This window comes from Vicugna pacos, chromosome 10 (assembly GCF_048564905.1).
Source record: "Vicugna pacos chromosome 10, VicPac4, whole genome shotgun sequence".
Lineage (NCBI taxonomy): Eukaryota > Metazoa > Chordata > Mammalia > Artiodactyla > Camelidae > Vicugna > Vicugna pacos.
The window spans coordinates 38,877,061-38,901,355 of record NC_132996.1 but is presented as its reverse complement, the minus strand read 5'-3'; the positions used below and the strand labels follow the sequence as shown (position 1 = coordinate 38,901,355).

The 24,295-nt window shown below is 46.5% G+C and overlaps 1 protein-coding gene across 16 annotated transcripts in view; it reads left to right on the top strand.

Moving 5' to 3' along the window:
* PLEKHA7 (pleckstrin homology domain containing A7) overlaps positions 1 to 24,295 on the top strand; it is a 195,089-nt gene that overhangs the window by 125,858 nt on the left and 44,936 nt on the right. For all 16 annotated transcript variants that reach the window (XR_012076601.1, XR_012076599.1, XR_012076598.1 and 13 more), the window contains 4 exons: positions 895 to 967; positions 2,387 to 2,487; positions 7,553 to 7,728; positions 19,007 to 19,477. Coding sequence is in view for 13 of the 16 variants with exons in the window: in XM_072969604.1 (XP_072825705.1) it covers positions 895 to 967; positions 2,387 to 2,487; positions 7,553 to 7,728; positions 19,007 to 19,477 (821 nt within the window). In the remaining 3 variants the exon portion in view is untranslated. The remainder of the gene's footprint in view (positions 1 to 894; positions 968 to 2,386; positions 2,488 to 7,552; positions 7,729 to 19,006; positions 19,478 to 24,295) is intronic.

Below are 24,295 nucleotides of genomic sequence, written 5' to 3'. Positions count from 1 at the left end.
AAATTTTTTAAAAATTTAAGCCTGTCAGAAACTTTTGCAGAAGGAAGACAATTTTAACAGCTAAAAGTGGCTCTGGAATTTTCCTAGGCTTGGGAGAAAAGTGACCCTAAAACACTACTGTTTTCCTACCCTAGCCATATTTTAAAAAATCTTTTGCAATCACCTAAAATGTTTTCAGTAAATGTAATGATTTATATTTTAGGTGAGTAAAGACAGAGTCTTGTTATGGTAACAAGAAAATCCAGGTTTTTTTCTGTGGGTGGAGGAAAACAGGACCAGTCCCTGGTGGTAGAGAACTGAACTTGCTGAGACGAGAACTTCGCCTCACTGATTAATTAGCTAACTTAAACTCTTCGTTCCATACTGTGTGAATCAATTTTTTAATCAGTACAAGTGAAGGTACTCCACAGCACAGTACCTGAACAAATAGGTTAACTAAGTAAATAAATAAATAACTTGCTTTTTGTTAAAGGCTGATTTCTTTCTAAATGGAAGAACTGTATTTTTTTTCACATTTTTTATTGAGTTATAGTCATTTTACAATGTGTCAAATTCCAGTGTAGAGCACAATTTTTCAGTTATACATGAACATACATATATTCATTGTCACATGGAAGAACTGTATTTTTGAATTCATTTCTTCCTTTCTAAAAGAAGGATGCTTATGATCTATTAATCTGTTTCCAGGAAACAAAACTTCCTGGAGATAAACCATCACTGGATCTAAGTTTTAATGTCCTACCCAAAGAATAGCTATGCAATAAAATATTATTCATTTATTTAAAGAAAGAATGTATGTGGGCAAGTGTTGGTTCCACAATCAGGTTTTACATGACTGGGGAAGGGGAACACTGTGCTCAGATATTGCCCTGATTAGTTTTCTTTGCTTTGCAGGACAGTTCTGGGATGAGGCTATGGAAAAGGAGGTGGTTTGTGCTTGCTGATTATTGCTTATTTTACTATAAAGGTGAGCTGAAGCTCGGGCCACCAGGGCTCTTTGTGTTGGAGGGGGTGGTGAGGTGATGCAAGTGGTGGTCTTCTCAAAAATCAGCGATTGGACCAGCGGCCTGAGCTAATTAATAACCCGTTAAGCTGACAAAGTGTTCACTTTTACATTCATGGATGATTGGTGACTTCATTTTTACCAGTCCCAGTACTGGAAGTACCTTTTTTTTTTTTTTTTTGAGTTGAAATAATAGAATCTGGCTTGCCTATTACTTAACGGTCTCAAGATCTGGAGTTTTTCCAGCTTCTGCCCCGCCTTGGGGCATAGGCATGCCTTTGATGAAATCTAGAGAGCTAGAAGTGTAAGTGAACCACTGTATTTTGTAACCTGTTATCTGGATTTATCCCCTGTTATTGGATGGGTAACTGGTGAATGGCCATATGAACATTTGTGAAGCCCCAGTGCATAGAATTAGGGGTTGTGCAAAGGTGAGAAGAAAGTAAGTCTCAAAATACAGAGGAAGAGATAGCCTACTTTTAAGATAAGACTAGGGGGTGATAGGTGCGTTAGAAGATATCCAAAATGCTTAGGTAGTTCAGGGGGAGTGAGAAGTTAATCCCATATTGGAGAATTGGGGGAGGCTTCTTAGAAGTGATAGGGTTTGAGTTGGGCTTTTAAGGTTGGATAGAGCTTTGCCCGTGTGCAGGGGGAAGATGGGCATTCAAGCAGAAGAAACAACATGATTCAAGTTGTAGAATCCGAAGAAGTGGAATGACAGACTTGCAAGGCTAGAGTGAGACTTGCATGGAGCATATACTGGGAGATGAGGCCCAGGAGGTAGGTCAGGACCAAAATGCAAGAGGGCTGTGACCCTAGGCAGAGGATGTTGGGCTAAATTCTGTATTCAGTGGACAGTCAGCAAGCGCCTCTGAGCAGGAGAGCAATGCGACCAACTCTGTCATGAGGAAGTCAGTTACCTCTGGTAATGAAGATGGTTTGGGGGAGGAAGAGAATAGACGTGGAAGGTAGGATATGTCACACCTGCTCTAACTTTGCCTGTGAGGTTTGCCCCACCCAGATGTCCCTATCCCATCCTTTACAACACTTCAAATATCACCTTCTGAAGCCTTCTCAACTTCTGCAGACTCTATACTGCTCCTCCCTCTGTGTTCCCGCAGCACTTGGTATGCTGCTGTATTTCAGGAGTTAGCAGGTGGGGCTGAGCGTGTTTACATGCCTGTCCCCGTCCTCAGGGGTGGGGCCTGTCTGATGCGCCTGTGTAGTTCCAGCATTAGCACAAATGTCCCTGGAGCACCCGCCTAGACCATCAGTGATTGCAGTCATCCTGGGAGAGATGGGGAGCCCTGAATTGGGCAGTGGATGCGCCAGCCCAAGGGAAGTGCCACAGAAGGTTATTCTGATGTGTTTTTGCATTCAAAGACAGCCGAGAAGAAGTGGTCCTTGGGAGCATCCCTCTGCCCAGCTACGTGATCTCGCCGGTGACCCCTGAGGACCGCATCAGTCGCAAGTATTCCTTTAAGGTACTGCGCCCTCTCTGCTAATGCAGCACTTCCGTCCTAAGAAACGTCGTGTTCCCAAAAAATGGCTTCACAAAAGGGGCCAGAATTTAGGAAATTGAGCGTTTCAAACTCATGTTAAACAAGAATAATATCACATCACAAGTGCTTTCACTTGTATCTGAGCTTTTGCCCCAGCCTTACTGATGTATTTAGACCCCTCTTTTCCTATCGCTGTTCATCCTGTGGTTACATATCGAGCATGGCCCTTCTCATGTTTTCTTATCACTGTCTCCATCCCTGGTGAGTCCAGAGTTGCTGTGGGTTGAAGATTCTAGATCCTCCTTCACGTCACGTTGCATGAAACGGTATTGCCTTGTGTCTGTAAAACCTTTTATGATCAAGAAGTGCTTTTATCCGTGTTACCTCGTTTGATGCTTGTGGGGAGCCTGTGAGGTCAATATAATTACCTTCATTTTAAAAATTAGCAACATGAGGATCAAAGAGGTAAAGAAACTTGCCCAAAGTCCCCACACTGGAAGCTGCTAGAGGCAGAGCTGCACCCTGAACTCCATCCCCTTCTGACAATGTTACAGGGAGGGAGGACGATGTCTATCTCTTCCTCTGCTTTTTCTTCCACGTCTTATTCCGGTCACCTCCACACGCATTGCAGGAGGTGGGAGGTGGTTTGCATTAATGTTTATTGGTATCATTTTAGGAATATTCTTCTGTTTAATAGTTCAGGAGCCTCTCCTGCTTGTTGCTGGCTCTGAAAATGTTTACTTTGATGAATTTCAGACTGGTTTTTTGCAGCCTGAAAGTCTTTCTCAAAAAACCTTCCTTTCTAGGATTGAGCATTGCTACTGGGCAAACAGTTGGGGTAATGATGCTGTCTGTGATTTTTTGGGCAGCAGCATTTGGAATATCCCCAAAGTAACTGATTATAGTAACTATATATATTTCATCTTAACACTTCATTGGATAGTGTGAAAATAGATTCTAGGAAAACATCTTTTATGTGTCATAGATTCTTTTCTTTCCAAAAAAATTTTTTTTTTAGAAAGACTTCACCGAGAGTGTTCCCTAAATCTTTTGTCTGGGAGACAGAAGGCATTCACGTTTGGGGGGAGTCATTGGGGTCTTGAGAGTCTGAGAGCAGAGAAAAGCTACTACAGAGAGATCTGGTGATGCTCAGCTGGTTCTCCAGTAAGGGCTGTGGTTTCCTAAGTGTGGAACAGTTCTCTTTCCCTTTGGGTTGCAGCACCATCATTTTATGGACCAGAGGATGGGCCCTGGGGCAGTTCAGGATCTGTGTTCTTGGGTACACTGAGGAGTGTGGACTGTTCCGTGTCCTAGGCCTTATAGTTGCCTCTGCTGTCAGTTCTTTTCTATTTCCAGAGCTGAAATTCTCTGACTGTTGCTAGGGCGCCTTGCCTGAGATTGTTCAGTGGGTGTGTCTTCTCCAACTGTGCTCGCAGCCTGGAAGCCTCCAGGCATTGCCAGGGAGCTAGGGTGCTACATGGACCCTGAGGCTCTGCCAGGTCTGCAGGATGGGCCAGGCAGGGCTGAGGGTAGCCTCCAGGAGTCACTGTGCACCCCCCAACCAGCCGGCCTTTCGTGCTCTGCAGGGTCCCCAACAGAGCTCCTACTGGATCCACAGTTTCCCTTGGCCTGTGGATCCAGTAGGAGCCCCTCAGATCCAGGACCTGGAGCAGAAGACATCCCCATGCAGCCAAGGGTCTAAGAGTCTTCAGTGGAGAAGAGCCTTTGCTGCCTCCCTTTTAGCTGTTCTCCCTCCCTCAAGTCCAAGGCTAAGGGTTTGTGACCTGAGCTCTACAGACCCCTGAGTAGATGAATCACATCTTCCTTTTTTTAACCTTTACGTGTCGATGAATAAATCGTATCTTTCTTCTTCATAACCCATAACATTTCCTTTGATTAAGAAAGCAGGCACCAGCAGGTAGTGGCAGCACCTGTGCTTGGTCACCAATAGAAACCAGAGCTATCCTTATATCACATTACAGTCAGAAATACCTTGAAATACCATTTATGCTCATCACCACTTTGCGATTATAATAATTATTATATCTGTCACTAGATTTTATGTGCAATACATTATTAAAGAGGCATTTGTATCACTATATCACAACATTAAAACATATTTTGATAACTGTGTTTCAATATAATGTATTTCCTTTGTTTTACTTGTACACTTAAAAACATTCTAAGAAGAGTTCATAGGAGTCACCGTACTGTCCAAAGGGTTGATGCCATGAAAAGGTTAGGACCCGCTGCTTTAGATTCCGGGTGAATGCCAGCCAAAAGACAGGGTTTTTTTTTACTTACGTCTGTTCAGCAAATGTTTATTGTGCTCTGTTGTTGTGCTTGGCTGGATATAGATGCATATAGATGCTGGGGACACACCAATGAAAAGGACAGAGTCCTTACCTTTGTCTGCATCGGCATGGAGGTTATTAGGGGATAAGAAGAGAACAGGAAAGAGCTGTCTTTTCCTCTACCATTTCGATTTTGTGCTTTGTGTACTTCTCACATCTCTCTCCTTTCCACTGCTGCTGTCGCCCTTCCGTCTTGGCTGCCGTCGCCCTTCCGCTAGATAACTAGCTCACTGCTGGACCCGCGCCGAGCACGTAGTAAGCACCCTGGGCGCTGGCCGTCCCTGCTTCAGCCTACAAACTCCTCTGCAGCCGCTAGTATCCTTCACACTGTTCCTACATTGCACACCTGCTTAGGTTGTACACCCACCATCCACCCTTCAGTGGCTCTCCACTGCCTTCAGGATAAAGCCCAGTCTTGGCTTGGAAGTCCCAGCTTATCTCTCCAGCCACATTTTAAGCTCCCTGCCTTTCCCACTTCCATCGTATACCTTCCCTCTAGCCATATACAGTTGCCTAAAGGTCCAGGACATTTCTTTCCCCCTAGGTCTTTGCTTACGCTTCAGTCACAACCTGGAATACCTTTCCCAACTCCAGGAAGCCTTCCCTGAGCCCTCTGGACAGGTTGGGTGCCTTTCTTCTGAACATCCATGGAGCTGGTATCACTGCACTATAAATACTTGGTTACGCATGCAGAGCTCTCTCTGGGAAAACTAGTCATTAGCCAGTTCTGCCCGAGTGGATGCAGATAGTCCCATTCTGCAAACAGATCACGTGGAGCAGTCATTTGTCATAGGAGTCATGGTCAGTGACAATCCTTCTGCTTCCCAAGTTAAGGTAGGTTCAGGCTTACTTGTATTTCATGGTTAGTCCCCTATAAGTTAGTGATTTGGGGGGAGGGCAGAGAATAGTGTTTTAAAGTTTCCAGAAAGCTCACTCAGTGACCCACCTTAGGTAACTCAAATAAATGCCTATCCTAGAACTCGCTGTGACTGGGCAGGGAGTGTCAGAAATCTTACTGGGTCTTTGTCCAAGGGAACTTTTCCAAGAATTTCTGCTGATTCACAGCAAGGCAGGCACAAGTCCCATCTCATGCTCCTCTTTCTGCCACATCTCCACCTTGCTGAAGGAGGAATCCCTCCTGGGACAGCGTGTGACTGCTTATACATGTCGGGAAGGAAGTCAGGTTTGCTCTGGCTACCGTAGGGACCCTTAGCTGCAGGCCAGGTTCGCCTGGACTCCCTTGGCACCAGGCTGGGTGGATTCAGATATGTGAATGTCAGAAGCAGGCCCGTATTTAATGTCCTTCTTGGACCTGGATGTTAGGGGTGTGAGAGGGGAAGTAGACACTGACAGTTCATCTGGGAGGTTTCATCCATGACCATTGGTGATTTTGGAAACAAGTCATTTTCCAGATTCTATTTGGTTCTCTCATTTTGCCTTCTCTGACTGTTCCTTGCATGGCGCCTGCCTTTCATTCTGGATCCAGATTATCAGACCAGTGATCTGTATCCTCATACTCATTTCTGGGTAGACCTTGGGAGCATTGTACAGAGAAGCTTGGACTCGGAGTTGGGCAGATGTGGGTGTAAATCCTGGCTCCAGCTTTTCATTCATTCAACAAATATTTATTGGACACCTGCTGTGTGCCAGGCACTGTTCCTGGGGGTGCGGCGGTGTACAAAATAAAATCCTTGCTCTTATGGAGTTTATATTCTGCAAGAAGGAGACAGACGATAAACTAGTGTGTAAAGTAAACAATACAAGGTAGTGGTAAGTGCTGTGAAGAATCTGTGACCAGACATGGAAATCTAGGAAAGTTACCTCATTTCTCAGAGCTCTACTAGCTACTCCTGTAAAACAGAGACTCTGTTCCTATGTATCAAGGCTGTTGGAATTAAAAGGTTAAAGTCACAGAAGTAAGCAAGAGGCACCCTGTAAATCTTCCTCTTTCCACATTACCTTCCCGTGCAGATTTGATGAGCTCTTTCCTTGCAAATGTAAATGACACAAGGGGAGAACTGGTGCTGCCTCTCGTTCGCAGTCCGTCCCAGTTGTTTTTCAGGGGTCATTCCCAGGGCGCATGGAACATGTGAAAGCACCTTGAGGCTTCCTAGTGCATAGTAGGTGTGCCAGGATCTCTGTCAAGTGTTAGACCCATTCAGGTGAGTTTTGTGGTGCTGCTTTGGAGAGACGGAAGAGCAGCATCCCTGATGGGCACGCATCACGTTTCAAGCCGAGGCAGGGAAGACAGTGAATATCTGCACCAGGTCGCCTGCTGTTGCAGCTGATTTTTGAATCAATTCCAGCCATCAGGTGCTTCAGAAGAACCGAAACAGGGATTCCCGAGAGTCTGCCTCTATGGAAGGAAGGCTTTTTAAAAAAAATCTCTTTCTCACCTAAGCCTTGAATTGACTGTGTGCCCCTCCCTAAATGGGAGTGAAATAATAGGGAACAGGTACAGCTGCAGGGCTTCTGCTGTGGGGAACAGACACAGCCGTTCCTGGGCCTGCCTGGCTGCATAAGAAAGGGGAACCCAGCCCATGACATTTTCCAGGTGTGGAAACAAGCCGGGTGGTGCGTGGGGTTCCCCTCTGGAAGAGGGGAGAACCTGGCTGGGGAGGTCCTGCTTTTTGCTCTTGGGAGTGAAGCGTGTGTTAACCTCTGCGACCTGGGTTTCTGTCTCCTGCTCACAGGCCGTGCACACGGGCATGCGAGCGCTCATCTATAACAGCTCCGCCGGGGGCTCTCAGGCCGAGCAGTCGGGCATGAGGACCTACTACTTCAGCGCCGACACCCAGGAGGACATGAACGCTTGGGTCAGGGCTATGAACCAGGCTGCACAGGTGCTGTCTCGGTCATCACTGAAGAGGTCAGTCCCCGTGGAGGGTCCCTGCCAGAGCACTTCCTACACAGGAGGGGGACCCAAATAAGAACTCTTGGTTGGGTGCCCAAAATTCCACCGTTCACTCACACATACTAAGCATTACCCTCTCGTGGAAGTCCTTTTTAATGATGAATTCTGGGAGGAGGATGCATAAACGGCCAGCACATACTGCAGGCAGAGCTGGGAGGTACCCTGGAAATGATGTAGTCCACTGTCCTCACTGAACAGAGAAACAGGGGGTGCTGGGGGGGGGTGGGGGGGAGACTTCTTGGATACTCAGCCTTGGAACCTGGTTGTGTGTTTCTCAGGTTTTCTTCTCTTGTGTGTGGTGGAAGGGACAACCTTGGGGCACAAGACTAGGGAGGAGGGAGCGGATGGGCAAGAACGGTCTTGCAAACTGGAAATGTGCCACCAACCGCCCACCTTGTTGAGAGCTGACCTGGGAGCTGTCTTCCTGCTGCCCCTTCCCTCAAGCGGGCCAGTCAATGGTACCATCAGGGATCTTGAAGTTTTGGAGTCTACTGGCCATGGGTGATTCCCAGAGAGAAAGCAGAGGAGGAACATGAGTGGAGTCAGGCTCGAAGAGCATAGGGTAGCCCTGGAAAAGCCAGGGTACCGTTAGCCAGTCCTCATCTGACGTGAGCCCCGTTCTTCACTGTCCGGACACCTTGCTCTGCCTGGAGGCCTCTTTGACAAAAGTCTGTTAGTGATTCCTCAAGACAAAAGAGTAGCATTCTCCAGCAACCTAAAGGCAGGATTTTTCAGTGACTGCAAATGGATATCATGTGGTGTTTTCATCTTGTCCACCTTTTCCAAATCGTGTATGTGATTTTTGGTATTAGTGGTACTTCCTAGCTTCATGCCCTCTTTCTTGAGGCGAACAGACCTTTAATATGGAGAGTGATCCCTTCAAGAGGCCAGGTGGGGGGCAGGCACTGCCCTTGGAGCTTCCTTAACCCCACGGCTAAGGAAGCACCTGTTACGCTGTTTTTCTTCCCCCTTCTGTCTACTTTTCAGTATCCTAGGCTTCAGGGCAAGGATCGTCTTTGTATCTTCTGCACGCCTGACACATAGTAGGCCTTCATGTGTCTGTTCAGTGAGTGAGAGCTTGGAAGATTGAATGAACATGTTGGATAGGACAGGACCAAAGACTGTCCTGGAAGTTTTCAGTGGGCTCTGAATCAGTAACTAAACCAGGTATTCAGTCAGTTTGCCTCTACCTCCTAGCATCGTCATCCAGCCTGAATTTTTGTTGTGTCCATGATGACGATACGAAAGGCTGTGCTGTTGGCCTGCGGGCAGTCTGTTCAGAGGGACGCTGGCATGTCCATCACCCTCCCGGGAGAAGGAAACCGAGCAGGCTTGCCACATCTTCCTCCTAGAGCACGTGCTGGTCCCTCAAGCTCACTGTTTCCTAGTCTTTGTTTTTCATTCTTTAAAAAATTGTATACATTTAGTGATATAATAAGTGAAGACGTTCTTCTTATAAAAAGTGCAAAAAGTAGAGACAGAAATATCCTTACTAACCTTCTTAGGGTTTCCTTTATTACTAGGTTAATAGAGATCCTTTTAAACTATTTTCTATTCATTTATGTGCATATGTGTGCTTATAGAAATATAGAGGGTTACTTTTTGTTTTTTTTAACTTTTTTTTATTGAGTTATAGTCATTTTACAATGTTGTGTCAAATTCCAGTGTAGAGCACAATTTTTCATACATATATTCATTGTCACATTTTTTTTCACTGTGAGCTACCACAAGATCTTGTGTATATTTCCCTGTGCTATACCGTATAAGGGTTATTTTGGTTTTTTTAATAGCATGAATGATATTGATCTTGAAAACCGTCCTGTATCAGTATATATGGGCTGATACTATTTTTGACTGTTGTATGGTATTTTGTAGTGTAGATGTACCATAATATATTTAAGCATGTGCCACACCTTAGATAGTTTATTTTTTTGTCCTTTTTTTACTGTTATAAATAGTCATATAATGAAAAACCGTCTATAAACCTCTGCATGTGTGAGGCTTTCAGATTGCTGGGTCAATATACAGTGCATTATTAATTTTAATCAATACCACCAAACCGCCCTTTAAAGAAAGTTGTATATTTCACTGGTGAGTGTACTCATTTCCCCACATCTTTGCCTACAGTTGATGTTATCAGTCTTTTTCATTTTTTGCTGAGCTGCTGTGTAGATGGATGGTATCTGGTTATTTTAATGTGTATTTCTGAGGTGTAGGGAACCTTTTCTATTTATTGGCTGCTTGTATTTTCTCTTCAGTGAATTACTGGTACCTATTCTCTGTCCATTTTTCTATTGAGTTGCTTACTTTTCCTCTGTGCTTCCTTTACTACATGTGCTGAAATCTGCCCAGTCAGGAATGCAGCTTAGCCTATTGCAGAGGTTGGTGGTAGGTTCTCTGGCTCACCAGTCCTGTGACTTAAGAGAATCTGTTTTTCCCTTCCTTTGAAAATGAGGATGCTGTTTGTCAGTCTGTAGTATTCCGGCATTTTCTCTGTCCTCTTGGATTCCTCAGAGATCAACTGGGAGGTTTCTTGAGCCCATCTCCAGGGTCCCTGGGGTGCTGACAGCTGGGCTTTTCCCATCTTCCTCCCCGTCTTGGACTTGCAGTCTCTCTTAACCAAGGTTGTTCTCCTGTTCATGGTGAAGGCCAGTCATCTTGGTGAAGATATGGAACTAAATCCAGAAGTTAAAGAATTTGTGCTATGTCATCTTCCCAAGCAGAGATGCCTATGTCTCGAATTTTTTTTTTAAAGCTCTCCCCTCCTTTGTTTTAATTCTTAGAAAATAGAAAGTTTTGGTTTGTTCTGCTTTGATGTAAATAAACAAACCTCAGTTGCTTCTGGACTTCAGTCTTTTTTTTTTTGGTGGGGGGGTGGATTAGGTTTGTTTATTTATTCATTCATTCATTCATTCATTCATTCATTTATTCATTTATTTATTTATTTATAGAGGAGGTAGTGGGGATTGAACCTAGAACCTCATGAACACTAGGCATGCACTTTACCATGAGCTATGCCCTTCCCCCTAGACTTTACCCTTTTTGCCATCGTTCATGTGGGCCCATTCCACTGGATTTGTGCTTGATTTTTGCCCCACATGCACTTCTTGTGTCCTTTTATACTGAGAGTTCTGAGAGCTCCCTGTGTTGTTACACTGGTTTCTTCCGACCAGCAGTGGCAATGGCTTCACTCTTGAGCCCCAGCTTTGCTCAGTTCATCGTGCCTGACGAGTGCACTGGGTCAAAGATAGCTGGAGTATGAGATCAGGCTTAACAGGAAAAAGTGCTCTAATTTATAAGTGGTGTCTACCTTGCAGAATTCAGGATGAACTTGCTAGCCGAGGTTAGGGTTTAAAATTTTTTTTTTACTTCTTCCTACCTGCAGATTTTGTAATTATCAGATTTTGGTTTTAGAGGGACTCCCTCTCTCTTATCCATTGGGCTGCCTTCCCTTTTAGGATCTCAGGCCATTGTACTGTCACTAGCTTTTTTCTGAACTTTTAAAATGTATTCTCACTATGCTCTTAATAATTTCTTAAAATCCTATAATCATCTTTGCCAAAGATCCTTCTTTAAAAAAAAAAAACCAAACAAAAAAACCCAACTTGTTCTACCTTCTGACTCAGACTAAAAGCAGAATAGCATTTCCCTTTTACTTTTTGAGAGATGAAATTATCAACCAAGAAAATCTAGACTTATTAAATGTTCTATTTTTCCGGAATAAGATGTTCAGACATTTGGTTAGTTAGAATTATTCATCAGGCAGGACTGCATCTTGCCTCTCCTCCGTGTTTGAGATCTGCACTGGAAAACCTCCATCTCTGTTACATGGGTGCCCCCCCCATCAACAGTAGCTTTTTGTTCCATCCCTCCCTGATTCTCACCCCAAATCTTCCATCTTTATTCTTACAGACAGATGCTTTCTTTATGGATGTGGTATATTAGGATTTCTGATTGTAGGTAACAGAAAATGAAGACAAATTTACCTTAAAGGGTAGGGGGTACTTACTGATTCATGTCACTGAAAAATTCAGGATAGATCTAGCTTTAGAAACAGTTAGGTTCAAGGTGAAGGCTGTATCATTACATGTCATTCTCTCAGGCTCTGGACTCTGCCCACTTGGGCTGGATTCCTTCTTGAACTCTATGTGGCGGTCCCTGGCAGATCTAGGATCTAGTGGCAAGATAGGTACAGTAGCCCTAGACTCACATCATCCAAGTTCAAGTCCAGCAAGAAAAAGCCAAAGTCTTGTCCAGAAGCTCTGAGATCTATTCTGATCAAACAGTCTCAGGGCCCATTTGTACCTCACATCACATGCCAGGGGATGCGTGTGCTGATTGACACAGGCTTGGGATACCTACTTCCCTTCTGAGAACCAGACCATGGGGACTGAGAGTGAGGTAGGGTAGATTCTCAAGTAACATTAGGGCTGTGGGCAGAGAAAGAAGTGACTTGGTGGGATGTGGTAAAGGGGGTGCAGACAACCAATGTCCAGGACACTTCCTGCTGTATCGACTTATTTTGCCTTAAGCATCTCCTGCCAGAGTTGAGTTTATGAAGTCAGATGGACCTGGGTTCATGTCCCAGCTCTACTGCTTTCTGGCTGAGTCATTGTGCAATCTAGGTATGCTTTTTAAACCTCAGTTTTGGTTCACAGGGTTGTTGCAAAGATTAAATTCAATGGATGTTCAAAGTGCTTACTTACCATGCCTGAGACATAGTAGGCACTCCATGTCAGGTATGCTAGCTTCCATAGGGACTGGTTTAACAATGTCATTGGGCCTTTTTTCTTTACATCTTCCAGTCTCATCGTTAATCCCCTGGGTTACATTGATGGTGAATCTCCCGTGAGCACATCAGACTGTCTCCCTTGCCGGGGTGTGCCCGTCCCCCAGCAGTGTGCGTGTGGCCCCACAGCCCAGGCTCCTTGCAGCCCCGGCCCCTGGCCTGCTCCTCGCTCCTCCCCTCCAGCTCTTCCTGCATCACTCCTCTGACCCCAGAGGGAGCCGAGCACCCTCGCTGCACCTCCTCCCTCCGTCCTCTCGCTTCCTACACAGGCTTCAGGTTCCCTCAATAGACACATGTTCTTGAGACCACACCCCACACTGTGACGGGCACCAAGCACCCCTGCCAGAGCCCTGGGTTGGGTTCGTTCTTGAATCCCTGTTTCCACATTCTTCCACTTGCTGGACTTGAGAGTCTGGGTTTTGATTCTCTACAGCCTCCTTGAAATGTGTCTTCCAAGTTCCCCCCATTGAACCGCTTTTCTTTCTCTTGTCTAAGGATGTCTTGTCCTCCCGAACAAGCTAAAGCATTGAGCACGGAGGTCAGCCTGTCATTACAGCTCACAAAACTGACAAGCAGTTCAGATAGGAGGCCTGTCGGAAGACCACTTAACTCTTTTTTTCAGTTTTCAAACCTCTCTGGTCTCTGGCATCACACAGTTCTGTCATGGGGCTGAAGGAATTTATAGTCTAGTCACCTTTGCAGTAAAATCCAATCTCCTTAGTAGGGCTTTTGATCCCTGTCTGGGTTTGGCTCCTGCAGGTGCCTTTGGCTCACGTCTTGTCTTCCCCATCCTGTCTGCCCCAGCCATGCTCAAATTATTGAATTGGGTGCATTTGTCTGTGCATTCATCCATTTAGTCTTTTATTCTACAGATATTTACTGAGGGCATATTGTGCATTAGACACCGTTAAAGATACTGAGAAGTAAAGCAGTCTTCAAGAGAGAGGCAAAGCTCCATGCATTCTTGAGTGAAGGTAGGAGAGACAGGCTGTAAACAGGCAAACAAATCAACAAGATGGTTTTCTTTTCTGATCAGTGCATGAAGTGATCATATGGAATGATGGGGCGGGAAGGCACTAAGAGGCCGGGAGTAGCTGCTTTTGTTTGAGTGGTCAGGAGAGGCCTCTGTATGGGGAAGATGTGCAGGTGAGGCCTGATTGATACGAGCAAGTTGCATATGTAAAACTTTGAAGAAAAGTATTCTGGTCAAAAGGAATGGCACTTACAAACACCCTGAGGCAAGAATGAGCTTGGTTAGTTCAGGAAACAGAAAGCTGGGGAGTTGTGGCTGCATTAAAGTTAGCAATGGGCAGAAAAGACTGTGACGAGCTCTGGAAGACAGATAGAGGTCCATCTCAGGAGGCCCAGGATCCCTTATTAGGACAACTTCAACACATCCTTCATTCTTAGCCTCCATGTTATTTCTTCCTTCTTTGACCTTCCGTGTGTTAAGATGCCCCTGCTTGAAGCACTCTGTCGTTCCTTATGCAGAGAACTTTTATGCTAAAGTTGTGTTGACACATTGTCACCTCTGCTAGACGGTAAGTTCCTTGACACTGAGCATAGTGCCTGGCACATAGGAAATGCTCAGTTAATGGATGGGTGCTTAGATGTTTGGCTGGCTGGGCAGATGGGTGGTTGGATGGATGAACAGAACTTCTACTTCTAAGATGTTTGGAAAAGGACTCAGAATGTCTAAGAGCAATCCAAGCACTGTAGTGGGATTGATGTGTAGGAATCAGCCTGCTCTGAAGTGGCTCACACGTTTCTGGCTCTCTGCACTCTCTTCAGAGAACGAAATCTTTGGTCTTCCAAACCTTGATCACTTTGGCTAAAGAGTGGCAGGACAACACCTGAGGTTGGACAAGCCCCTTGGACCCTTGACAGAAGCCATTTGTAGACATGTTTGCAGCCCAGGTGCGGAGCTTTGGAGTTGGACCAGATGGAATTCAAGCCCTGCTTCTGTCACCGCTTGCATGACCCAAGGCAAATTGATTAACCTCTCTGGGCTTCACTTTCATTACCTATGATGAAAGAATAATATCTCTAGCTTTGTGCGATGATAAGAAGAGGTAACATATTTAAAGTGCTTAGCTCAGGGTTTTGCAGTTGGTTAAGTGCTCAGCGATGGCTGTTGCTGCCAGAGTCCCTGTCCTTCAGGAGGGGCAATTTATTGTGAGTAATCTGGTACGCGTGGGACTGCCCTCAGCCTCCCTGGGCTTCACAGTACTGACCTTGCAAGATTGTAGGGAATAGGTCTATGTCAAGATCCTGGCACACAGTAGGACCCAGCATACAGTGACCAGGCATTGGCCACAAAAAGTAAATGACCCAGACTGTACCTGCCACAGGGAGATGGAAACTGAGTGAACTCGGCACGTGCCAGGACTCCAGACTGGCTCAGGTTGGGCTGTGACCATTGAGTGTGACGTACCCAGGTGGAAGGAAGAGGGGAGGATTCTCCAGGCAGGAATGGACAGGGTGAGGAGGCCTGGCAGCCATTACACATCTTTCCTTGCTGCTTTGTCTGGTTTGTCAGCTCCTTAACACTTCACAAGGGACTTTTCCAGTAGCCGCTTTGCGTGCTGAGGCGAGCGACAGCCTCAGCTTGGCTGTCTGGTGTTTCATGAATCCCTCAGCCTCACTCCTCTCTGGTGGAGGGCAGCCTGGAGAATTAGGGAGTGTGTGGCCAGAGATGGCAGGCCCCCTGTTGTTAATTTAGAGCAGGGCATGAACAGTAGCTGGATGTCTTCCCCCGTCCCAGGGGGACTGCCCTATTTAAGTCTGGGAAAAGAAGAAACCAGCCCCTGTCCCCATGTCTCTCCAGCCATTTCCTTCCTCAAATCTAGGAATTAATTTAAGTGAGCAGGCCTGTCTTAGAACTCTCTAGAAGCTTTGGGCCTATTCCCATCAACCTTTTGTACAAGTGTGTGGACTGTGCCCAGCATGGGTTCTGGCTTTCGAGCCCACTGTCCTCCTCAGACCAAGGGTCCGTGCTGAGGACTAGGCGTCTGTTAGCATAGGCTGAGCTGGTTTTCCAGGGCGAGACTTCTGCCACCTGACCTGGCTCAGACCAAACTCTCCAAGGATATCAGTGGCCTGACCCTTGTTCCTGGGTTATTCGAATGCGTGGTCATTTAGGTATGGTGGGTAGGGAGAGGTCTTCCAGTGGGCTTGAGACAGGGGCTGCGTGTGCCAACAGGACCAAGGTCCTAACAAGCCCCTACACGCTGCCGTTCCACTTCTCGCCCAAGCCTGAGTGAGGTTTCATGCGTGTGGGGTATGTGGGTGTGTTTAACATTAAGATGAAAGTAAATATTATTCCTTATTTCCTGGTGAGATAAAGGCTTTGGAGGCAGAATAAAATAATAATCAGTGTATAATTGCTTGGTATGTTCTGTTAACTTCCAAGCTCTTGTGAAGAACAGGAATAAGAGAGAAGTATCCTCAGTCTGAGATACATGCTCCTCCCACTGCGGGGGAAGACAAGGATTTGCTCTAAGCAGGTGCACAGCATTGCTGTGATGTGCTGAAAATGGAGGGGCCCGGTCCCTGCTAATGATAAGCTTCACCCTTTATATCATTTAGGGTTTATGTTTGCTTGCTCAGAATAGAAGAACCCGACTAAGGATGGCGAGATCAGATTGTGTTTTAGTTTTCTTACGAACAGGAAGCCAGAGTTAGTTCTGGCTGGTATGGGAGCTCCATGATACTATCGGGGACCGAACTCTCTCTCACTTTCTACCCAGATTTTGGCAAGTGGCTTTTGTCCTCCTTTTTGTCGCCTTGCGGTCCAGCATGTCTGAATTCCAGACAGGAAGAAGAGAAGGGTTAGCTAAGCCAGCTAAGCATGCCTTCTTTTAAAGACTTTCCTGAAAGACCCACCCAGCAATTTCTGCATTATGTCTTGTTATCCAGATTTATGTTACACCATCACCCTCAGCTCCAAGGGAAGTTAGGAAGTGTGAGGTTTTTGTTAGGTTTATTGTTGCTTTGGAAAAACTGGGGCAAGGAAGAAGAGAATAGATGTTGGGAGCTGTTACATTTGTGTTTGAGGGCCTGCTGTGCACCAGACATGGTGCTGTGCGCTTCCTGAGCGTCATCTTGCATCCTCACAACCCAAGAAGATGAGGTTTGTTCCCATTTTGCAGATGCAGAATGTGAGACCAGAATGGTCAGGGACTTGCCTAAGGTCACCCAGCTTATATGGGCTAGAGCCAACTCTTGAATCCAGGTCTGACTGGCTCTAAACCTATGTCCTCTGGGTTTGTGATGCTTGAGAAGAGACACATCTGGCCAAAATGGTCACCAAGTGTCAGGAATTCCCTGTGGTTTTGAACATCACTGATTCCAGCTGCTCACAATGACAGTAATGACCTGTACAAGAAGGGCTTGTCTTGTCATAGCTGAACATCAGTGCCCTGCACGGCCACCTTCTCTGGATGGAACAGTCACAGCCGAGGGGGTACTTCATTCTTTCCCACCATTGTGCTACATCGAGCATAGCAAATCTATTTTGTAACAGGTCTCTTGGTTTTAGAAGTCGTATGTTACATTGGTGGGAATGTAAAGGAGACAGGAAGAGAACCAAAAAATATTTTTGTCTTAAATCCTGTGACCTAGTAAGTTAAATGTTTAAGTCAGGTAAGGTGGGGAAGTGGAGATCATTCCCTTCACCTTTCTTAACTGCTGCCTTAGCCTGAACAACGTTTAGGGCCTAAAAGCATCTTATGAAAGTCCCAGCGGCTATGGAAATAGGAGATGTTCATAACCCCAAGTTTTGGGGCCTAGAAAGCTGCCAGGTGGCAGGCAGACTGCCATTTTTTTACCTGCCCTCTAAAGGTTTGTTTGAGAGGAAATGCTGGTGTCAGTCTGAGAAAAGGATTTATCATTCTCAGCTTTATTTTTAGGATGCACTGACATGTATCGGGGGTGTCTGCGCTCATATGTACACACAAAGTAAGGACTAAGATATATAGTTATAAATTAGCTCCAAGGTTGGAAGAGACAGCAAAATCCATGATTTAGGGTCAGCTTGTGAGAACAGTATTAAGTGTGGTTACTGTGAGTAAATTGGACTTTAAGGGCGTTTGGCTTTGACAGCAGCAGCTATTTTCTCCACTGCTTTCTTATGCCCCCCAGCGCCCATCCCAGCAGGGACGTATAGGTGCTCAGTGAACACGTGGAAGCTGATCGGTAAAGAAAGAAAAATCCCCGTTACAGCTGGTTGGGCTGAGATACTATTGAAGAAACCCTCTTTTCCCTTCAGTTTTAATATCACCCATTTAAGTGCATATTTGTTTCCCTGCGTGGCCTTTTCCGTTTATCTTTGGGGTGGGAATAACAAGAGGGTATGGTTACTTTGGTCTCACAATTGGAGCAACCAGGTTATAAAGCTTCGAAAACCTGGCCAGGGTGTGACCCAGCGGGTAGCTTCCAGTGGGAGATAGTCATGAGAGGGGAGTTCTTCGCTGTGGCCCTGAAGCTCTTTAGCCTCAGTTGCCATCCCGACCTGTCACTCCCACCCCATCCTCCTTTGCCGTTTCCAGGTCTGCACATGTAGGCCGAGGACGTGTGTGTGGAGCACTGGCAGAGAACAGTAGCTAAGGCTCTTGGGCTCGGCATCTGCCTGCGGTCAAGCCCCGGTGCCTCTCTTTTCCGACAGTATGATCTTGGGCAAATCATTTATCTTCTCTGTACCTCAGTTTCCTTATCTCTGAAATCTGACTAATAATACTGCAGAGAACTGTTGTTAGGTCAGTGCTCTTTTGGGTTCCTGTTGGAGCAGTTCCCTGATGAGATAGGTAAGTGGTCATATAAAGAGGTTGCTGCCAGTTCTCTGCTTATTATCTTGGAAGAATGTAATTGTGTTGCTCATTGCACTTTGGGCTGTGCTTGATGCCAGTGGGAGAGACCCTGGGCTCAGGAGCCTCTATTCAAGCTGGCCTGCCCGAGACAGACAGGTGCAAAAATAGCAAAGAGGAAAAGCGTGAGAATGTCGCATGTACCATTTATTTGTTCAATGGTATCTATAGGGCTTCTGTCCTGTGCTGTCACTGCAGAGATGTTCTGGGCATACTGTGAATGGCCAGCTGGGCCTCTGGCCTGAAGGAAGTCATAGTCTACCTGGGCGTTAGTTGAGTAAACACACAGTTATGATCCAGTGTGATTAGTGTGACAGTGGAGTCAGCTAAGATCTTGATCTAGACTGGGGATGTGTGTGTGGGTGGGTGGCTTCCTGGAGGAGGTGACATTTAAGCTAGATCCCAAAGGAGTAGAAGTTAGACCAGCAGAGTAAGGGACTAGGCACAAAATGGGCTTGAGGCAGAGGGACAAGGCCATGCAAAGGCCTGGAGGTAATTAGAATATAAAGTGTGTCCTTTGGGGAGTCGTGGCTGCAGCCGTGCTGTCTGGAGCTAGTTGAATGTGCTGCTGTCATTGCAGGGACGTGGATAAAGTGGAGCGGCAGGCGGTCCCCCAGGCCAATCACGCAGAGTCCTGTCGGGAGTGTGGCCGCGTGGGACCCGGGCACACGAGGGATTGTCCGCATCGCAGCCATGAGGAGTCCTTCGGATTCGAGAGGCGGGAGCAGGAGGAAGATCGGTACCGCCCCCAGAGGGACCCACTGGAGGGCAAGCGGGACAGGAGCAAGTCCAGGTCCCCATACTCGCCAGCTGAGGAAGATGCCTTGTTCGTGGATTTACCCAGTGGCCCGAGGGGCCAGCAGGCTCAGCCCCAGCGGGCGGAGAAGAACGGTGTGCTGCCTGCCACGTATGGCCCGGGAGAGCAGAACGGGACTGGCGGGTACCAGCGAGCCTTTCCTCCCAGGACCAATGCTGAAAAGCACAGTCAGAGGAAGAGCAGCCTGGCCCAGGTGGAGCAGTGGGCGAAGGCCCAGAAGGGGGACAGCAGGAGGTCAGTAAGAGACTCACGTCACTGCTACTAATGAGCATAATGACACAATGACACTAGCCATCGCTTACCCAGCATGTGCTGGTACATGCTGGCCTTAAACTCTCTACCTCCGTTATCTCCATAAATCCCTGCAACACCCTTGCAAGGAAGGGTGGTGGCCCCAATTTATAGATGAAGAAACTGGGGCTTAGAGAAGTGAGGGAACCTGCCCAGGGCACACAGATTATATCCAGGGCTTCCCCATTCCCTAGAGAAACCCAGGGGACAGTAACTGATCTTCTCTGCTTGGCTACTTCTCCGCATCCAGGAAACATTTGTAGCAACTGGAGTAATACAGATCCATGTTTAATTCCAGGCACGTAGAGAAGTGCTCAGGCACTGTTGACATTGGCCTTTATCATACCCATTCCTTTAAGAAGTGATTTTAATTATTTAGAGGCATGCATCTCCTGCTTTGTGCAAAGCACCATCTGTGTTTTATTATAATTTTAGATCAATTAGGACACATTTATGAATGGGAAGAACTCAGGGTCACTCAGCTTCCCCATTGTCCCCAGAAGCCACTGTGTGTTGTCCTCACTGTGAAGACAGCACATTCCCCTCACCATCCTCAGGCTTCTAAAACAAACCGTGGACTGGAGAAGAGATAGCAAAGCCACGGTGCATTCAGAAAGCCCCCGCGGCTGGAGGGGCGCAGTGGATGTCCCAGAGCTCAGGCCACATTGGCCACAGGCCTGACACACCTGCTCTGAGGTGCCCCCCTCATTCTCCCCGTTGTGTGGCCCAGGCCTTCCACCTGCGGGCTCTGGAGAAGGTAGTGCTCCAAGGGGAAGAGCCTAGGCTTCTTTTTCAGTGGGTGGGGCCTCTTTTTCTTGTGCACGTGTGGGTTGTGTAACTTCTTTAATCTGGTCCTGGAGGGCAGTTGTAAGGGATGATGGTGAAGAACTCACATGGGAAACCCCCTCGGCAATTGACAGACATTGTTGTGGGGCAGACTAGGAGACCACTAGGTTAAAACACAGGCCACTGTGTTAAAAACAAAACAAAAACCCCATATTCTTCATTTTGCTTTTTTTCACTTAATATTGTCAGTAAATATATATGTGTACAGATATTTTAATATATCTTGATTATCTTTCCATATCAGCACATATAGATATATTAATTTGAAATGGTGCAAAGTATTTCGTTGTATGAATCTACAGTGCTCTTTATACCATTTCCCTATTGATGGACAATTAGGTTGGTTATAAACATATGCTGTTACAAACTATGCTGCAATGAATATCCTTCCTTGCCCAGTCATCTTCGCACACAAGTCCAAGTATACTTGAAGAACAGATTACTTGAAATGGAATGATTATGTCGAAGGATATATGTGATTTTAATTTTGATAGATATTACAAAATTGACCTCCAAAAGTGCTGTTTCAGTTTCTACCCCACCAAAAGTATTCCTGTTTCCCCACTCCCATATCCTCACTGAAAATTGCTATGCTAGGTTAACTGCTTGCTCTGGTGACCATATAGAAGATGGTTAAATGGAGAAAAGTCTGGGAAGAGAACATGTTCAAATATGAGGTAGTCATATTTTGGGTAGGAGGGGAGGGAGACCTAAACAAAAGCAGTTTATGAGGAGGAGAGGGATAGATGCATGGATGTTGAGATTGGGTAGGTTTAGGGCTTAGTAAAATGATTTATCCAGGACTAGAAGGTTGGGAGAGCCACTGGTGGAGTTGAGGCTAACATTCAAGTGTGACTTGATTAATGGGTCGATGTGCTGTGAAAGATGTGAGCATGGGAGAGAGAAATGAGCTTGAAGAGGAATGTGGTACCCATAGAGTGGCCAGGTGGAGGTAACCGGTATGTTATAGGGAATGTGGGTTCAGATCACAGAGAGATTTGGAAGTTATTGCCCTGGAGGTGGTAGCTGATGTCCTGGCAGTAGTTGAGATCACCCAGGGTTGAATGCTTAGAGCTGTGATTCTCCATCTTGGCTGCACGGTTTGATCATTTGAGGCTTTGCCGCAGAGAATTTGATATAGGTGGTCTGGGGCAAGGTCAAGGAAGGAACCAGTCTGTTTTAAAAGCCCCCCAGATGATACCAATATATGAGAGATGTCTGACATTTACTGAGGCCTGGGTCCTGTGCCAGGAAATCTGATTCTGATGGATCAGGAGTTTTCAAAACATCCCTACCCCTGGCAGTCCTAACATGCAGTTAGGGTTGAGAATTCCTAGCTTAGAGAGAACAATAGCAGAGGGCCAAAGGCAGAACCCTGAGGATCCCCAGCCCAAGGGGGTGGGCAAAAGCAGAGTCTCCACATAGAAGTCTAGTGGGAGACGGAGGAGGAAAACCAGAGTGTAAGGGAGTTTCATTTGGAAGGAGTCCAGTTGGCAGCATGAGATGCTGCCTGGGGATGGTGCCTTCTGAGGGGGCTGGGCACCACCAAAGGAGTTTGGAACCTTGGGGTCTCTGCTGGTCTTATGCCCAGTAGCAGGGGCCTTGGTTCCCCTGAGCTTGATGGGCTCAGATGGGCAGACCTTAACAGAGCTAGAATTTTGAAGTGAAGTCAGGAGGCAGGGTAATGGGAGGGGGAGGTGGGGGTGGAAGGGAACCAGAAAGATGGCATGGCCAGTGAGAAACCCTTTGTGGCAGGGGGGCAGAAAGGACTCTCAAAAGCTGTGAAACTGATAGGCAGTTGTAAGTTGTGTTTGGGAAGTGTCTCTACATAACTTTCTGGCAGCCCACAGCCCTGCGTTACTCTGCTACACATAACTGGGGCTGGGAGCAAATTGGGGAGCTGAAGGATGAGAGGTCAAGTACAAGGAGATAAAGGTGGTTGGGGAAGGCATTGGACTGTCCCTAGGATGTGAGATGGGAGTTTGAGCCTTTCTTATCTAAGGGACAGGGTGACATTAGGTCTCTAGGTGAAAACAGTTCATTGGCCTTGAGCACTCAGTGAGAGGAATTTCAGTCCAGTGGTAGAAGCTGTTCTCAGTGGGCTGAGAAGTAAAAGGGATTGAAGATGACCCTTTGGAGAAGAAAGCTGTCAGTCTGTGAGGAAGGAGAGTGCTCAGTCTCCGATCATTCACTTGTATCTGGGAAGGGCTGGATATTGCATCCCAGAGTTATCTTTTTTTTTTTCCTTAAAGATGAGTTTGTAATTTCTTACAGTCAAGTTTTAAGTATATCTGGCTGCTTAACAAAGGAACCTCCTCTGTGAAAATACAGAGGAGGGATATCCCTGCCCTGTGGGACTGAGACAGTGCTGATTTCATTAGATGGAGCACGGTACACACTGGAAGGAGGGTTATGTGAACTGTAATATGATCTCATATTTGCGGCTCTAGACCACACAGGGCATTGTTTCTAACTATTCTTTTAGTACTTGGAGATGTATATATTTTACTTTATTAAGCTCCTTTAGAATGGTGGTTTGGGAGGACAGACTGATATACACTTAGAATCTTACCACATTCTATGAGATTGTTTTGAAATTCTAGCCTTCTAATTTTTTCCTGGTGTTTAATGTAATGCATACTTGTAAAGTAAAATGGCAAGGGTAGGGGCAGAGTCAGGGATGCAAACGTTACCATGAGGAACAGAGTAGAATGTGAAATTCCTCCACAATTGATATGGAAGTTTGGGTGTGGACTATCTACTGCATAAGTAATTGGTTATAAAAATTGATTTCACATTTCAATATGACCATTTTATAGTGGCTATATCAAAATATCCTGTTTGGTGCCTTTTGGAACAGGGAGGCCCCATGGCACAGAGCTGGGTATGAGGGCAGGAGACCCCGAGCCTTCTTTTTAGATAAGGCTGGGTTGGGGGCCAGCCAGTGGATCTGCTCTCAGGGACAGAGCAGCTCCTGCATGCTCCCAAGGGGACCTTTACCTCATCTTACAACCCTACCGCCTGTGTCCCTCCCTCCATCGTCCGCTAGTTACCATGGTTTGGTCTCTGGCACCAGGGCTCACTGTTGCACTGGGGTCTTTGGGGTCACCCCTAGATGGCCAGCACTGGGGGGATGGCAGGCAGTGCATAAGTGGAGGGCGCAGGCTAGAGGATGAGCTGAGGGCTTTGTAGTACTGCTCCCCTGGGGGCTCGTACCGTCTGGGCATGACTGGCAAAACGAGGAGTGGGCGGCAGCGCCAGACTGTGGGCGGTATGGTGGGAGTGTGGCTAAGACGTGCTGTGCGTGGTTGGCATTTTGCTTCAGGCAGAGTGAACAGTGGATGGTAAAGTCGTGATCTCCGTTGGGGGAGCCCCAGCCTGGTTTCTGCCGCTGCCAGCACTGCTGTTTAAGGAGTCAGGCACGGCCCCTTCCTCAGAGACATATTTCTCTCTGTCTTTGGGAAATCAATAGCAAACCCTGCCACCTGGTGGCAAGCAGACAAGCCAGGAAAGTCTGGGCTGAAGAGATCTTAAAATTACCTCCTGTAATTGTAAAGATAAAGATAAAAAGGGAGAAGAAGGCTAGCATTTTTGAATGACAGCCACTTCTAATCTTGACAACAATCTATTAAATGGTTCTTCGCAGCCCCATTTTACAGTAAGGAGAGGGAGGACATAAAAGACACTAACCTGAGGTCCTATAGGTAGGAAGTGATGAGATGAGTTTAAAAACAACTGGAACAGCATTTCTCAAACATCAGCCACCTGGAGGCCACGTTAAAACACAGGTGGGAGGGTAGAGCTCATGCTTAGCATGCGCGCGGTCCTGGGTTCAGTCCCCAGTACCTTCATTAAATTAAAAAAAAAAAAAGGAAGAGAATAGCTAAAAACATGGGTGGCTGGGCCCCCACCCCC